At 62.6% G+C, this 16271-nt stretch overlaps 1 protein-coding gene across 11 annotated transcripts; it reads right to left on the bottom strand.

Moving 5' to 3' along the window:
• Positions 1 to 1627: 1627 nt before the first annotated feature.
• LOC142074660 (tropomyosin beta chain) lies at positions 1628 to 16064 on the bottom strand. 11 transcript variants are annotated; one of them, XM_075135419.1, is made up of 9 exons: positions 15926 to 16064; positions 15004 to 15129; positions 8340 to 8473; positions 7132 to 7249; positions 6924 to 6994; positions 6612 to 6687; positions 5890 to 5952; positions 5113 to 5182; positions 1628 to 1932 (listed from the first exon to the last, which is right to left on the bottom strand). In XM_075135419.1, exons 1-9 carry the CDS (start codon positions 16037 to 16039, stop codon positions 1850 to 1852), a joined length of 855 nt encoding a protein of 284 aa, XP_074991520.1. In that variant the 5' UTR covers positions 16040 to 16064; the 3' UTR covers positions 1628 to 1849. The 11 variants fall into 11 exon arrangements, with proteins under 11 accessions (XP_074991520.1, XP_074991522.1, XP_074991523.1 ...); XM_075135421.1 differs by lacking the exon at positions 6612 to 6687 and adding an exon at positions 6084 to 6159; XM_075135425.1 differs by lacking the exons at positions 1628 to 1932; positions 6612 to 6687 and adding exons at positions 2140 to 3257; positions 6084 to 6159.
• Between the last annotated feature and the right edge of the window lie 207 nt (positions 16065 to 16271).

Genomic DNA, 16271 nt, shown 5'->3' with positions numbered 1-16271 from the left:
ACTGTGAAAGATAGCCTCACATCTTTGGGGTAGAGCATCACCTGGGAACAGCAGCCAGGATCTCACTGCCAAACCACAGAAAGTTCATAGGGGAAAAAAGGCCCTTGCAGCAGGGTGTAAACGGTTAAGTTAAATGGACTGGTCCAGACCAGGAGGCTGGGCAGCTAATAGAGAAAAACACTGGGTGTGAAAGGGCTTTTTGTCCCAGCAGGAAGGCAAGGGCACACAGAGGCTGGGGACCCATCCTGATAGGAGTGCAGGGCAGGCTTGTTTGCAGTGCGGGGCACCGCTTGCTGGGACAGGCTCCCACAGAAGAGGTGGTTTTGCACTTTTGTTCCTTTTGCAGCCAGACAAACCCCTGCCTGGAAGGTGCTTTGACCAAACAACAGAACGGTTCAGCTGATATGTTGTGGAAAAGCAAGGAGGACCCAAGGAGGAGCCCCAGCCCTTGTGCAGGGCCAGCTCTGCTGCCCAGGACAGCTGTGCACTACGTCCCAGGGAGGGAGGCTGCAGCTCCCAGCAGGTCCTGCACCCCAGGAGGACAACCAGAAAATGAGTACCCCATGCAAGGGGAGCCCTTTTCCCTGTAGGAGAAGGTCTTGGAGCCACAAACCAGAGGTGCTGGGCCAGGGGGAGGGCAGGAGGCTGGCAGCACCTGGGCGGGAAAGAGATGCAATCTCACCACCCTCCTTTCCTGAGCTGAGAGGTGCAGCAAATAAAGGAAAGCAAATAATGAAACCTATCCCTGCCAGCCACTAGCTGGGGCAATGGCCTGGCTCAGCAAGGGGTCAGCATGAATTGTGTTTCCTGGCAGCGTGAGGCTGTGCATTTAGAGGGATATTTGCCGGGTAGTGTGGGACAACAGGGCTCGGCGCACATCGTGGAGGGGCCCGAAGTGGAGGGCAGGACTAGATCATGACTTTGGGCATCCCCAGGGAATCCAGCCTTTTTTGGTGACAGCGATGAGACACATCCTGCCACTCTTCTCTTTGTGTTGGAGAAAACACAGCAAGCCAGGAGAAAACTTCCTGAACGCTTTGGAAATTGGTTGCCTACTGCATTAATATTTGCTAGTTTATACAGCTGTCCCTCAGGCAGGCATTCAGCGACTGGTAATAGAAAATGCAACTAGTACGTGGGGTAAGCAGCTAACCACAGACCTGGAGAAGACCCTGGTAAGTAATAGTATGTGCATGCATGGTCACATGCTTGTATGTGTGCTCAAATGGCATCATGAAATGAACCATGAAGCAGACTCCATGAAGAGATCAAAGACCTTGTGGCTTCCCCAAGTGCCAGGCAGGTAACATGCCGGCTGTGGAAGGGGACATGCCAGTGACATACCTCTATCACCATGCACTTGAAGAGGATGGTCAGTTTGGACTGAGCTTGAGACACGAAGGTTTTCTGTGCATCCCAAGGAGGTGATGGAGACGTGGGAACACAGCCCAAACTGTGCACGTTATCGCTTCCAGCCCCCCACAGCCACGGAGGACATCCTTACGCTGGCCATACCCGCCCCAGACCCAAGACCCTGCAGAGCCTCCTTGTGCGAACTGGGCAGGGAGACCCCCACCATGTCTCCCAGTGCCTGTGCCTGCCCGCAAGGACCAAGCACACCCATCCATCTTGTCAAACTGCTTTAATATTTGGACATGAAGACAGGACAGAGCCAGTCAGGCTGTGCACAGACAAGACACCCCTGAGCCATGGTGTAAGGCTGCAGGGCTTCCCTTCTCAATGGGTGTGTGGATTTGGCCAAGACACAGTTCAGCTGATGACATCCTGATTGTGCCAGTGGGGTGCACGTGTGGGGTAGGGAAGAGGGATGGGGGCTCCCCAGGGCAGCTCAGAGGTTGTTCAGCTCCAACAAGGTCTGGTCCAGGACCTGGTGGATGCCCACGTTCTCCTCTTTGGCACTGGCCAGACTCTCTGTGAACACAAGGGACACGCAGCCAGCCACACATATGGACACAGCCCAAGCGTACCCAGGCGCAGCCAGACCCATGCACACCACACCAAGCACAGACACACGCACACATACAGACATTTCAGTATGGCGCCAGTCTCCAGCTGCACAGGGTGTCCCTGCGGAGCAGAGTCTGCGCAAGCAGCCCCACCACCGGCAGGGATGAGTCCAGCTGCTCCGAGATCTGCTGGGGTGGCCAGGCCAGCCGGGCCGGTCACTCGGGGCAGGCGGTCCCCGCTCTTTGGCATTTCCATCCTCCCATGGCGCCCTGTTGCCCATGGCCAGGCCCTCCACAGCATGGATACCACTGATGGGTACCCCTCCCCAGCCAGCCACCAGCACGGCCCCGTCTCCCTGCTCTGCCCACAGCACGTCCTGCCTCGGGGCATCACCACCGTCCAGCTGTGGGCTCACACACAAACCCTTAGCCAGCAAAAGAGGAGAGCCAGTGCCTGCTGCATGACCCAGTGGTGCTCTGTGAAGAAGAGAGTGAGACAGCAGCCCGGGAAGGCGGGCAGAAAGGACAGCAGAGAGAGAAGGAGCAGAGCTAACAAGGCTGCAGGGATGAGCTCTGCTGGGCAGCCTGCTGCCAAGGCAGCCTCCTCTGGCTCTTGCTTCCAAACAACATCCTCCTTCCCTCTAGAGACGGGGATAGGACGAGAGCTCTGCCCACCCAGCCCCGTCTCCCAGCGCTGCCGGCCAGGCCCTTCCTCATCCCAGGTTTGGGGCAACGGGTGCTGCCGGGTCCCCAGTTCCTGTCCCAGCCCTCCCAGCACCCTGCAGGGACCCCGCTCCGAGGGGATCCTCCCTGCATAGTTTGGGGTGACCAGAGTGAGGGGGAAGAGGCTGGCCGATGACTCCTGGGACAAGGGGAGGAAGGCAGTGATACAAGCCACTGCATCCCTCCCTGGCAGGGCCAGACTGATGCCAGGGGACAGCCATCACTGCATGGGCATCCCAGGACATCACAAAAACCCTCATTCCTCTCCCAAGAAAAACCAATCAGCTCCAGAGGGCTCCCCGTGCCCCCCCAAGCAGGGCGGTTACCCCCGGGGGGATAAGCCAAGGCTCCATGCACCATCTAACCCCAGTGGGGAGCAGGGAGGGGCTCCCAGCCCCGAGCCAGCCTGGCCGAAACGAGGCAGGGAGTGGGGCCAGTGGCAGCCTGGGTGTGGGAGGCTGGGCTGGGGCTGGGAGTTCTCGGCAGTTCAGTTGTTAAGTTCGGTAAGGATGACCCGCAGCTCGTTAGTGAGAATGCAGTTTTTCTCGGCCTCCTGCTGGGAGCGCTCTAGAGAAAATGGAGACGTCAGTGCAGCAGAGGGAAGAGAGAGAGAAAAGCGAGTTAGTGAAAAAAGACAGTGTTCCCCAAAGCCCTCGCTGGAAACCCTATTGCTGCCCAGCCAGCAGCAGGGAATGAGCTGGGCTGGCAGGAAGAGGCAGCCAGTCCTGGGGCAGGGACGGGGCTGCGGGTCCATCAATTCAGGGATGGAGTTGTGGGGCAGGGTAGGATGCTGAGGAAGGAGGAGGAGGATGGGGATCAGGGACCCATTTAGGGCCAGGGATTGCTGCTGAAAGGTAGGGTCAGCCCCTTCAGCGTGGGAGGGTGATGCAGGAGAGACGCCAGGGCTGAGACTGCTGCTTGTGGGCAATGTCTGGGCGTGGGGACAGGGAATGGACAGGACCAGGTCTAACCCTGCTATTTCAGGCCAAAAGAGTCATGGAGAAGGTGGCACGAGATGAGGAAAGCTGTGTCCGAGAGCCGGGGGGTGGTGGGGGGTCATCCCCTGGGCTGAGGCACAAAGGGCCCCGTCCCACTCAGCCTGGCAGTGCGGGAGCTGCTCAGGGCTCAGCCACGGCCATCTCAGGGGTCCCGCGGCTGCAAGCTGCCTGCAACCACCTCCTACCACCCGGCTGCTGGCACCCACATGAGACAGGCAGAAGATGAGGGACAAAGCAGCATGAAGAAAACAAAGGAGAAACGGAGGAGAGAAAATGCTTTATTGAGACCAACTCAGTAACCCAGAGGGACAGAACAGAAAAGAAAAAGTCATGACATGCAAACTGAAGAGCGATATGCAAAGGCCAGAAGGGAGACAGGGGCGAGGGAGGAGCAGGGGTCTGGGGGCTGCCTGCCTGGGGATGGGCTGCCTGCACAGCCAGACCCGCCCCCATCCCCCAGGCCTAAGCCCTCCTCTCTGTTTTGGCAGTGGAGGTGCCGCTTCCCCTGTGCAGGTCTCCCCCACCCTGGGCTCAGCAAGCAGAACCAGGGAGCTTTGCTGGGGGGATGTGGGGGGCAGGTGTCCCCCCAGTGCCAGAGCTGTGGGGTACCCGGTGTTTGTGCTGCTAGGGAGTCAAGGAGGGAGCTAACTGAAGCGAAGGGCTCCTGGGCACAGCTCTGTTCCCCGCCGGGCGATGCTGGGGCATGGACCTGCAACTGCATGGGCACTGTCCACCCAGCACGTGGGGGTCCTGGGGGCTGCTCCCCTTCCCCACCAAACACCCCTAAGCACCTACACCTCATCTCCCCACAAAGAGGGGTATTGCGGGAACACCCCGGGCTGGCTCCTGTCCCAAAGGAGCCGACAGACAGGCGCAGGCTGGGAAGGACAGAGGGGACAGAGCAGGCAGGGAGAGCGGTGGGATGGCTGGGCAGGCAAGCAGCTGAGCTGGGGAGGGGTGAAGCAGGCAGGGGGGTGCGGTGCTGGTGCCTGGTGGGGGGGTCAGAGAGAGGTGATGTCATTAAGCGCATTGTCCAGCTCCTCGCTGATGGCTTTGTACTTCATCTTCTGCGCATACACTTCATCTGCAGGCGGGGGGCGGGCAGGGGGCAGGCAGTGGAGCAAGGTTGGGGGGCGGGCAGCAGAGAGAGAGAGAGAGAGTGGCTGTGAGCGGGGGGCCAAGGGCAGCAGGAGCATGCAGGCACAGGTGGTGTGGATGCAGCCCTATTCCCCACCTGAGGGCAGAGCCACAGACCCCAGCAGCTCTGTGCCCCCACACCAGACACCACAGCATCCAGCCTCCCCCCTCCCGGGACCCCTGCCCACCCCCTCACCCTGGCCAAGCCCTGTCCAGCCCCACCAGGGGCACATCCTGGCCAGTGCTCCCTGGGAAAGAGGGACATGGGGCCGGTGAGGACATTTTACCTTCTAGATCATCGATGGTTTTCTCCAGCTTCGCCACAGACCGCTCTGCAAACTCTGCCCGGGTCTCAGCCTGCAGGAGTGCAGGGGGGAGAGGGTGAGCTGTGGGGCACAATGGGGATGGCACAGGCTGCACTGCACCCCAAATCTGCCCCATCTGCATCTCCCATATCCCTCCCCTGGGAAAGGCAAGGGACAAGAGCCCCATGGACCCCCACGCCCTAAACCAGCAGCAGGGGTGAGAGCTTGCCCTCAAAGGAGGCAGCTGGGCAAAGTGCCTCCATGTTGGGCTTCCCATTTATCCCAACCTGTCCTGACCACCAAAAGCAGAGGCGTCATGGGAGCCCGCATGCTTCACAGGTTGCATGTGCGACCAACACTAGACAGATCACCCCAAATCAGACATGGCTTGAAGTTGGTGTGTGCAAGGCATGAGCTCCTGTCAGCGCATGTCCTGGGAGCAGGACACCACGCGGGGCAGAGGCGAGCGGGGCAGAGGCGAGCAGGGCATGGGGCTGCAGGATGCACCCCAGCAGGGCTGTGCTCCTTGGGGATGCAAACACCAGCCCTCCAGATGGGACAGGGACACTGTCTGGGGTAGCAGGACCCCACGGGGTCATCCCAGACCCAACCACCCGCCATGCTGCAGGGCTGCAATTTGGGGAAGGGTGAGAGGACACAGGCATAACAGGGTCAAAACCCACATGGGATGGCAAACTCGTGTCTGCACCGATGCAGTGCCAGCCCCTCTCTTGGGGGTCCCGACCCCACACCCCTTACCTCCTTCAGTTTTTCCCCTAGAAGCTTGATTTCCTCCTCGTACTTGTCCTCCTTGGTGGAATACTGCAGAGACAGAGACGGGCACCCATGAGCCCCACAGGACACCTCTGGCCATCCTTCGCCCTGGTGGGGGACCCCAGCACCCCCAGACCCCGTGCACTCTGCCCAGCCCCAGCAGCCCTGCCAGGTCCTACCTTGTCAGCCTGGGCCTCCAGGGACTTCAAGTTGTTGGTGACAATTTTCAGCTCCTCCTCTAGGTCACCACATTTACTACATCCCAAGCAGGGGCCACCAGGTAGGGGAGCAGGGCCGGAGGGCAGGTGAGGGGGGGGAGCAGAAAGAGCAGGTGCGGGGAAGAAGGAAAGAAAGAGAGAGAACAAGTTGAGAGAGAAGAAAACTCAGGCAGCGCAGGCGGAGAAGGAGCAGAGCTGCTGCGAGCGGAAGCTGCCAGGACGCATCCGTTCATCTGTTCCTCGTGCCTCCTCACATGGACGCCCCATGCATCACTGCTGGCCGGGCTCCCACCAGCCCCACTGAGAAAGAGAGCAGGCACAGAGGGATGGAGGAGCATGCCCAGCCTGTGCCTGCCAGAGAGGGAGGCGAGGGGAGGTCGGTGGCAGAGGCAGTGGTGCAGAGAGGAGAGAGGTGGCTCACACGGTTCGAGAGACAGCGACAGAGAGAGGGGGGCTGCTGCACGTCGCCCTGCGCCCCTGCCCCAGTACCTCTTCCTCTGAGGCAATGAGGGATTTGAGAGTCTGGTCCATGGTCCGCAGCTCTTCTTCCAATTGTCTCACTCGGCTGGGGTGGAAGAGGAGCACCCCGTGGGGGGGGACAGCAGAGAACAGGGTCAAGGATGTGCTGCCAGCAGGCTGGCATCCCCCTGCCCCCAGCCTGTGAGCCCAGGGACCACCCCAACAGCAGACCCTGCTGCTCCCGGGGAGGGACATCCCCGTCCCCACGCAGACACACAGCCGCCCCCCAGCTGCCAGGGACTCAGAGACCCCCGCACACTGCCTGCTGGGAGCCCCGCTCACCTCTCCGCCACCTCTGCCCTCTCCTCCGAGCGCTCCAGCTCTCCCTCAAGGACAACCAGCTTGCGGGCGACCTGTCGACAGCAGCAAGGGGCACGTGTCAGCCCCGCGCTTCCCCTGGCTCAGGGCACAGGGCTGTGGGAAGGCAGCCCCGGGTGCCACCGGGGGGGTCAGCACTGGGGGAAGGGGGCATGCAGGTGCGGGCACGCACCTCCTCGTATTTGCGGTCAGCCTCCTCTGCTATGTGCTTCGCCTCCTTCAGCTGCATTTCCTGGAGCTCCATCTTCTCCTCGTCCTTCATGGCCCTGTTTTCGATGACCTTCATACCTCTGAGGAAAGCCCAAGCCAGAAGATGTTACTGCTGTGGGTTGAGGTGGCACCTGCACCTCCCGCCCACCCACTGTGCCCTGACCCCGCCATCCTCCAGCTCCAGAGACTTGGGACACCAGCACTTGCAGGCCACCTCACACAGTAGGGTCACACCAGCGGTACCCTAAGGATGCTCCTGTGCACAATTAAAGCAGCGGAGCTGACCCCAAGGCTATCCCAGGGCCGTGTCCCAGAGCGAGATGTGGCCATGGTGCCTCTCAACCAGGCAGGTCCTGAACCCATCATCCAGGGGGGGTGGTGGTGGTAAAAACGTGTGCAGCCCAGGACGAACTGGCTGCAACCTCCACAAAAGCAGCCTGACAGGCCAGCAACCTTTAGGAAATGCTAGAAAACATCCCGTGGCAAAGCCTTTTCCCATTCAGGGGTGATGCTCACAAGCAGGGGGTCACCAAACCCCCACGAACCCCTGCGGCAGGGACTCCTGCAGACTCTTCTCCTCTCTCCCAGATGCTGTTGCTCAAACTGGTCTTTGCCAATGGAGGGAAGAGCTCATGTAACTGTCAGGAATGCCGTGACATGTCTGGGCATTCCCATACAATCTGAGTGCCCTCGCCTGCACGGCTCCTGCCCAGTAAACCTGCTTGCCGCGAGGATGGGGAAAACACTCTGCAGGACTTTTTTTTGAATGAGGCTGGTTCGTTCTCAAAGGTCAACTGCAGTTCCCAGGTGCAGAAGTCCCCTCCTGGGCCGTTGCTCAGCTCTCAAGCGGAGGAGGCTGCTCTGGGGCAGAAAACAGGCTCCGAGCACCCTCTGGCTTCGGTTACAGACCGATATTTGTATAAGCACCAGATCAAATTTTTCAGGATTTTATGGGTGCCCTGGAAATTTCAAAGCGTGCCAAGAATGCCCATATCTGGGGGACTTCTCTGCATCATGGCTTTGCTCTTTCCCTTTGGGGTCTGCAGGAAAACCAACGCAAACCCCATAAGATCACTTCAGGGGGATCCCCAAACCCCACTGCAAAACCAAGGGGGCTGCCTGCAATCAAGGGTGACCTGACGCCACCCTCGCTGTCCCTCCCCATCACACCTCTCGCTCTCATCAGCCGCCTTCTCAGCCTCCTCCAGCTTCTGCAGGGCGGTGGCCAGGCGCTCCTGGGCTCGGTCCAGCTCCTCCTCCACCAGCTGGATACGGCGGTTCAGAGAAGCCACTTCAGCCTCGGCCTGGGGGAGCAGAAACCCCTTGGTCACCTCATGTGACATATACATATATATATATATATAAAAAAAATATATATATAAAAAGCATTTTTGGCAGTTACTTTTGCATTCGCTATCCAGAACACCCCTTGGCGCTGTGCAACAAGCCCGGCTAGGGCACGCATCCCATCGCCTTTCTATAGGGACAATGGGGCTCTCTCCATCCCTAGCGCCCTGTTTGACGCTGGCTCCTCCCGGCCACGCAACCCGAGCCCGGCACGTGCAGCCCCTCCACCGCGTCCTCGTGCCTCCGGCTCCCGCCTTGGAGAGGGACGAGGTGCGTTCGCCAGGGTAGGGTGGCTGGAGCAGCTGCGCCGTCACGGGGATGGTATTTGGGGTTTGCAGAGCAGTGAATAAAGGGGGAGTAATGCCCTGTGTGGCTTTGCTCCCGAAAAGGAGATTGGAGCCGCTTGTGGATTTCCTGTTTACAGAGGCAGCGGAGCAAGCTGGGAGCCTATTCTGCGGGGACCCCCCCTGGCCCTGCGCAAGAGGGTAGCCCAAAGTCGAGCACAGCCCCCCCCCCGCCCCCAACTCCTCCCCCCAGCTGATGTACAGTGCAGTGCTGGGGGCAATGGAGCGAGTTGCCCTCAGCAGGCTGGAGCCCGGCCAAGCCGCAGCTGCTGGGGCCCGTGGGACCGAGGCTCCCTGCTTTCCCAGGCTCCCCGCACATGGGGCCAGGAGCCAGGGCCAGCTGGGAGCAGTGGCCCTGGCCCCCACCAGTCACTTGTCGCCTGGCCCTGCGCTCTTTCCATTTGGTAAAGGCCTCCTGCCTGCTCCATCACCACCACCGGAAAATGCTGCCTCAGCAGCTCCTGGCCCTGCTCCCCGCCAGGGGGGCTGCAGGGAATTAAAACCCCAGATGCAAAGAGATGAGCAGCAATGAGACCTTGCCACGGGGAGCAGCCCCATGCACCAAGATGCAGGGAGGCATGCGCCAACCTGGGGGATAATGTCTCCTGCTTATTCATAGGCTGGAGCAGGCCTGGCTGGCTGCAGTGCCTGGCCCCGGCCGGCCTCGTGCTCCAGCACCGGGAATGCCCCAGGGGACATTGGCCAAGCAGGGGGACCGTGGGAGCAGCGAGGGGCTGTCACCCTGCGTGGCCCCGCTGAGCACCTGTGGTCCCCTGTGGCAAGCCAGCAGGGTGGGGACAGGCGCAGCAGGCACCGCTCCAAGCGGGGCAGCCCAGTGGTGTGCTGGGTGGGCAGCTAGCCCCATGGCTGGCACAACAGCCGCCTCCACCTTGTGAACACCCTCTTTCTGGGCTCACCAAGAGCTCATCCCCAGCCAGACTGCCCAACGGGGAGCTGGGGCTGGCCCCCGCCAGGGCGATGTTCTGCTTGCGGCATCTACCTCACCCCGGCAGGAGCTTTTTTCCCAGAGAATCGTCCCCAAAGTGAGTCAGAGCTGCCCGGATGGACACTCAGGAACACGAGCTCTCCGGCAGCGCCCAGTGACCGGGGAACCCAATCTGGGGCTTCAGGAAGGGGCCATTTCCTCTGCACACAGCCCGAATGACAACAGCCCAGGTACCGCACCCAGCTCTGCCACCCCGACATGGTGAGGATGTTAAAGGAGTGGGCATAGGAAAAAGAGAGAAAAAAACTCACAAGCTCCAACAACAATAAAAAAGCCAAACCAGGAACAAGCTGCAGCCTGGAAATGCTGTCCCACTGCCACAGAGTGGAAATTTTGGCCCATGGCAGTGCAAAGGGGTGGCTTGTCCCTGCAAAGGAACATGCTGGAGAGCCAAAGGCTCTGCAACTGCTGCGGCCCAGACCGCAGAGCCTGCTGGAAGCCAAACAAGAGCCTGGGTGTGGGATTTTTAGCCGTGTACACAGCCAGCCTCCGAGGGAGGGGATCCTTTTCCAGGATCTGCCTGACCCCAAGCAGAGCCAAGGCAGAGCTGGCCGCTGACTGCTCCCCCGTGCCCCACCAGCCGGGGAAGCCCTGAGGAGCCCCACTGCAGGGAGTATCCCTAGCAAGACCCATGAAGGAGGCAGCTGGAGGAGGCAGCTCGGAGGCAGGGACACTGCCGCGGCACCTGGATGGCAGCGCCCTCCAGCTCCCCCGGGACCTCCCGGCGCTCCACCCCGGGGGCAGCCAGCCCGGCTACCGGGGCGGGGGGGGGGGGCGGCCGGGGCCAGCTCGCAGGGAAGAATGCCGGCGGCAGGGCCGGAGCCGGTGGGGAATCCCGGGGAGCTGCCGGGGCGCCCCCCGCCCCGCCGCACCGTGGCCCCCCCCGGCGGCCCCCCCGCCCTGCGCCTTACCCTCTCCCGGGCCTGCCGCTCAGCATCGGCCTCCCGCTGCAGGTGCTCGGCGCGCTCCTCCGCCTCGTCGGCCACCTGCTGCAGGCTCTGGATCTTCTTCTTGACGGCATCGACGGAGCTGGTGCCGGCCATGGCGCGGGGCGGCCGGCAGGGAGGCCGCGTCGCCGAGCCCTTTGTGGGATCCGCCCGGCTCGGGCAGGAAGCGATCAGGCAGCAGCCGCTCCCGCCGCCCGCCCTGCCTCCATCCCTTCCTGCTCCTCCTCCTCCTCCTGCTGTCACGGACCGACCTGGGCCGCCGCTCACCCGGGCAGCGCACACAGACCCCCGGGCAGTGTGCACGGTGCCCACCCCCGGCAGGGGACAGTCCCCCATCAGGCGGGGTGCGCAGTCCCCCCCACCCCAAATAGGACATAGTATGCCCTCCTGGGCAGGACACATGGTCCTCCCCAGGCAGGGGTCACTGTCCCTACCCCCCCAAGGCAAGATGCACAGTGGCTTCTGGACAGGGCACACCGTCCCCCCACCCCAGGCAGGGTGCATAGTGCCCCCAGGCAGGGCGCATCGTGCCCCCCAAGCAGGGTGTATGGTGCCCCCTCCCCGACAGATGCACAGCGCCCATGGGCAGGGCACATGGTGCCCCCAGGCAGGGCGCATCGTGCCCTCCAAGCAGGGTGTATGGTGCCCCCCTCCCCGACAGATGCACAGCGCCCATGGGCAGGGCACATGGTGCCCCCAGGCAGGGTACATGGCGCCCCCTAGGATACAGGACACAGCCCCCCCAAAGCAGGGCACATAGTCCCCTCCCTGGGCAGGGTGCATGGTGCCCCCCAGGATACAGGACACCCCCCCGAAGCAGGGCACATGGTGCACCACCAGACAGGAGTGCACAGTCCTACCAAGCTCCCCCAGAGTGATGGAGAGGAGCCCAGGGAGTCTGGGGGTGCCAGAGCCTGGCCCCTGCGAGCCCCTATGGACACGGGAGCAATGTACCCATGGGTGCTCCCCAAGCTCTGCCCCCCACACCCCCTGTTGCAGAGCCGGGGGGGTCATGGGCTTTTGCCCCATAGGGTCCATGGGGCAGAGTCCACTCCCGGGCATCCCCCCGGGGGACCTGGGGCTGGAGCTGTGGGGCACAGCCAAGTCCCCAGCAGCCATCCCACTCAGCCCCTTGGCATCTGCTCCCCCAAGTGGGGACCTGGCCGGCAGGCCCGCAGAGACCCATGGGGCCCACAGAGCCCCCTGCACCCCCCAGCTGCCCTGGGGGCTCTGCCCCATAGGGGAGGCCGATCCCCAGCTCCCGGCTCTGCATTCTGGCCGGGGCATATGCCCTGATCCATAAGGAGGGGCTGGCGCTGGTGGCACTCAATCCTCCCTTAAGGAGTTCCGACAGCTCCCGGGCAGCCCCGGCTGCACTTCACACCTGCCTCCAAGGACGCCAATTTCCGGGCTGACTCCGCCGGCTGCCCTCGGCTCTGGGATCTGGGGGCCTGGGGGGGACCCGGCCACACCGCCGGCAGAGCCCTGCAGCCCCGCGTCCCCCTGCCAAGCGGCGGCGGAAGAGGCGGCGCTGCGGATTCCCTGGGAGCACGTGGCCTCGGGCTTGGCCCCGGTCCTGGCCGGTCCTGCACCGCTCCCAGCCCGACGCCTGTGTGCCGAGAGCGCTCCCAGGTTGGAGTCCGGGGCCCGGAGCAGAAAGTGGGGTCCCCGCCAGCAAAGGGGCAGGGGCGAGCTGGCTGCGGGCAGGCAGGGGGTAGGTTGGGGGCAGCCGCCCGGCCGGGCTGGGTGCCTCCTGCTCTGACCCCACCCAGGGATGCAGTCACTTCCCAGCAGAGCCCCGTTCCCTCCCACCGGCTCGGGGAATCGCCAAATAAGAGCAAAGTCTCAGCCGGGGAGAGCAACTGGGGCGGGAATTTGGGTGAAGCCTTTGGGATCATGGCCTGGGAACTGCGGAGTTTCCCTGAGCCCCTGCTGCACCCTGCGGGGTGGCCGGGGACAGGCCACTAGCTGGGGACGCGGGGGGCTGGAGGGGGCTGCTCTGGATAAACCTGCTGTCCCAGCTGCACCGTGTCCAGCAGCCCCTGCCAGCATCCTGCCGTGGGCCCCACGGGCTGTCCCTCCTGGGTACAAGGAGGTAGGGGGGCCACAGTGGCCTCGCAGAGCTGCTGGGAAGGGGCTACCAGTGCCGTGGAGCTCTCTGGTCTGTGCTGCCATCTGACCCCCCCTCCAAGTGCCTGGGGAGGTTGCATTTGCACCCCTTAGTGCAGTCCCTGTGGGCTTCGTGCGCTGCCACCCCATGCCGGAGGCAGGGCGGTGCTGGAGCGGGGGGAGATTTATTCTTTTAAGGCATTTGTTGACATTTTTGCCGAGACCAGCAGCCTGCCTGGATCACTGTGATGGGCCCTGACCTGGCCGAGGGATGGGGACGCTCTGTGCTCACAGGCACACACTGTCCTGGCAGCCAAGGGGTCATGAGGGTCCCCGGGGAGATGGGTTGGGCTCTGGGGGTCTACCCTGCGCTTCCTCTGCCAGAGCTGGGAGCAGCCTTGTCCTGGGGAGGAGGTAACACCAGCCCTGGCACTTAGTGACCTGGTGACTCCCAGTGCCCCGCACACAGCACAGCCTGTCCAGGCTTCGGCATGGTCCCAGGGTGGCTGTGCTGGTGATGGGCTCCCAGCCCTGCCCGCAGCACCCACCTGCAGCCAGCCTGCCCTCCCTGACACCGCAGGAGTGCTCCTTCTCCATGCCTCCCCGTCCAGCCCTTCCCTGGAGGGGTTGGTGGCTCCCGTCCCCCGTATCTGCTGGGACAGGACTCTCCTTGCCGAAGCCTACAGACTTGCTGAGTCACTGTGGACCAAGAGCGCGGCAATGCACCCTCCCTGCCCAGCACAGTATCGCATGCCCCGCTGCCAGCATCAAACCGCTCCGCACCTCATGGCCGATGTCTGTCCTGTGCCACCATTTGCCCCTTCCTCTGAGCCCCTCACCGAGGACATCCTGTCCACGCTCAGCCAGATCCCGCACCAAGCTTGCCCTGTCCCGCACCAGCATGGATCCAGTCAGACCAGTACAGACCCCCGCTACACATGGCAACCACCCTGCCCATCTTGACGTGTCTGCCCCAAGCCAGGATAAATGTGCCCTTCCAGAGGATTTTTAATGTTTTAACTACTTGGTTTAGTATCTAACTAAACTGGGGCAGGTCTGTAGGGTCAGCAAACAACGCTGGGGAGCCCCCCAGCCACTCCCCGGGGGCTCCAGGCCGCCCCGGAGACTTGTGCTACTGCTGCTCATCCTTGTCTGCTTGCCCCTGTCCTTGGCGACCGTCTCAGAGATTTGACGCATCTCCCCCATTTAGCTCCATAAACCAGCTGGGATTGGATTTTTTGTTCTCAATCCTAAAAAGCCTGGCTGTGCCCTGCTGGCCACAGTCCAGCCGGCTCCCCTTTAGCTTCTCCTCCAGTTTCCAGGGTTGGTTTTCATCAAAGAAGGGCTGGCTATCAAAAGGAGGATTTATTTATAGGGTGTCAAATACCCTGTGTGGCACCGCAGGTCATTATACCCCGTTCCTGAGCAGCTCCGTGGCTGCACACAGCTGTTCCACCCTTCATCCTGGCCAGGCACAAGCCAATTTCAACACCTTCCTAACATCTCCCTGGTGGGATCCATTTCCCAGGAGAAACATCAGTCACGGCACTAAATAAAACTCTTCCTGGCCTTGCCCTTCCCAGGGTACAGGGTGGCACATTGGACCCCAAAATGACCGAGCCCCCCCCTGCACCCCAAGCATCCTTCCTTGCAGCCAGCTCTCAGCAGCTGGCCACGGGCAAGAGCTTTTTCCATTTCTCTGCTCTTTTTTGCTTTCCTGCCAGTTTAGCAAGCGCTGCAGACTTTTTTTCTACAAGCATTGCGGAGGCGCGTGCCTGGGGACCGGTGACACAGCTCGGGACACTCGTCCCTGTTAGCTTTGGGGAGCCGGGCAGGTGGCTGCCCACGAAGCTCCAGAGCTGACCGAGCGGTGCCTGCCGCAGCTTGCCTGGCCCCCATACCCCAAGCAGGATCCGGCCGGTCCCTGCCCTGCATCTCAGCTGGGTTCAGTGTCAGCGTCACAGGAATGGGATCCTGACAGTCTTCCCCACAGACGCTTTCCATATAAGGCCACCCTCTTCCTTCACCCCCCTGAGGTCCGGCGCCTGTGCAGGGGAGGAATTGCTGGCACGCCTACATACATCTGTAGCTTTCTTCTCCGCCTGCTCCAGCTTCTCCTGGGCCTCCTTGACGGACTCGGAGTACTTCTCCACCTCATCCTCCGTGCCCTTCAGCTTCTTCTGCAGGCCTTGCTGTTCCTCCTCCAGCTGGGGAAGGGACAGAGGGCGGGGGTCAGGGGGGATGGTGGTGCCCACAAGGCTGGAGAAGGGATGGCCATCCTCCTCCTGGGGTGGCCGAGGCTGGAGGCACAGCAGGAGCATGCAGACACGCTCACTTTGTCAACTTTGGGGCCACATGTCCTCAGGGAGCCCTTGGTTCCCAGGGCCAGAGCAGCCCCCAGCACCCCTGAGCCTGGTGGGGGCAAGGGGATGGTGGGCTGTGCTGGAGAGGTCCTGACTGGGGGACACAGCTCCGGGGGCACTGAGAAGGTTCCCATCTCTGTGGCTGGGGTGGGAATATGCTGTCCCCAAGGGTCTCCCTGGCAGAGGGATAGGGAGGTGGCACTGTGGTGTCCCACCGAGACATGGCATGTCTGGGGGGGACTGATGTGAGCGGTCAGGGGCAACAGGCTGGAGTGTTGGTCCCTGGGGATGGGCACCCAGCAGGGTGAGGTCCCCAGGTACAGGCACCCAGTGGGGTGAGATCCCAAGGGCTGGGCACCCCTAGAGCTGGGATCTGCAGGCTGGACACCCAGTGGGGCAAGGTCCCCAGGACCGGGCACTCCTAGGGTGGAGGGTCCCCAGGCTGGACACCCAGCGTGTGGAGGTCCCCAGAGCTAGGCACCCCTAGACTAGACACCCAGTGAGATGGGGTCCCCGGGGCTGAGCACCTCTAGGTGGAGGGTCCCCAGACTGGACACCCAGCAGGATGGGGTCCCCGGGGCTGGATACTCTTAAGGCAGGGGTCCCCGGGCAATACCGGGGGGGTCCGTGGGACACCCACCTGCTTGCAGCGGTCCTCCGCCTGCTTCTTGTCGGCCTCTGCCTGCTCGGCGCGGTCGATGGCGTTCTCCTTGTCCAGTTTCAGCATCTGCATCTTCTTCTTGATGGCCTCCATGGTGGCGGCGGGGCGGCGGCGGGGCGCAGGGCGGCGGGGCGCGAAGCACCGGGGGCGGCGGGAGCACCGACACTGCGCCCCCCGCCCCGCCGCGCCGCCTAAGAGCCGGGGAGGGGCCGCGCCGGGCGGGGGCCGCCCCGGCACCTCCCCCGCTGCCCGCTAGCACCTTTTAGGGACAGGCTCGCCACCGGCCCCGCCGCGCCGAGCGGGACGGGAAGGCGGCACCCCCGGC

This window comes from Calonectris borealis, chromosome W (genome assembly GCF_964195595.1).
Source record: "Calonectris borealis chromosome W, bCalBor7.hap1.2, whole genome shotgun sequence".
NCBI lineage: Eukaryota > Metazoa > Chordata > Aves > Procellariiformes > Procellariidae > Calonectris > Calonectris borealis.
The sequence above is the reverse complement of the archived record's forward strand: the minus strand, read 5'-3'. Positions and strand labels throughout refer to the sequence as shown.

Bases quoted from the DNA above. Each gene is read 5' to 3' on its own strand.
- LOC142074660 (XM_075135419.1), bottom strand. From the start codon at position 16,039: ATGGAGGCCATCAAGAAGAAGATGCAGATGCTGAAACTGGACAAGGAG. The intron at 7,250-8,339 runs GTGTGATGGGGA...GGCTTTCCTCAG, and splicing joins GCGGCTGATGAGAGCGAGAG to AGGTATGAAGGTCATCGAAA. The intron at 5,183-5,889 runs GTAAGGGGTGTG...GCACTCCTGCAG, and splicing joins TAGGGGAAAAACTGAAGGAG to GCTGAGACCCGGGCAGAGTT.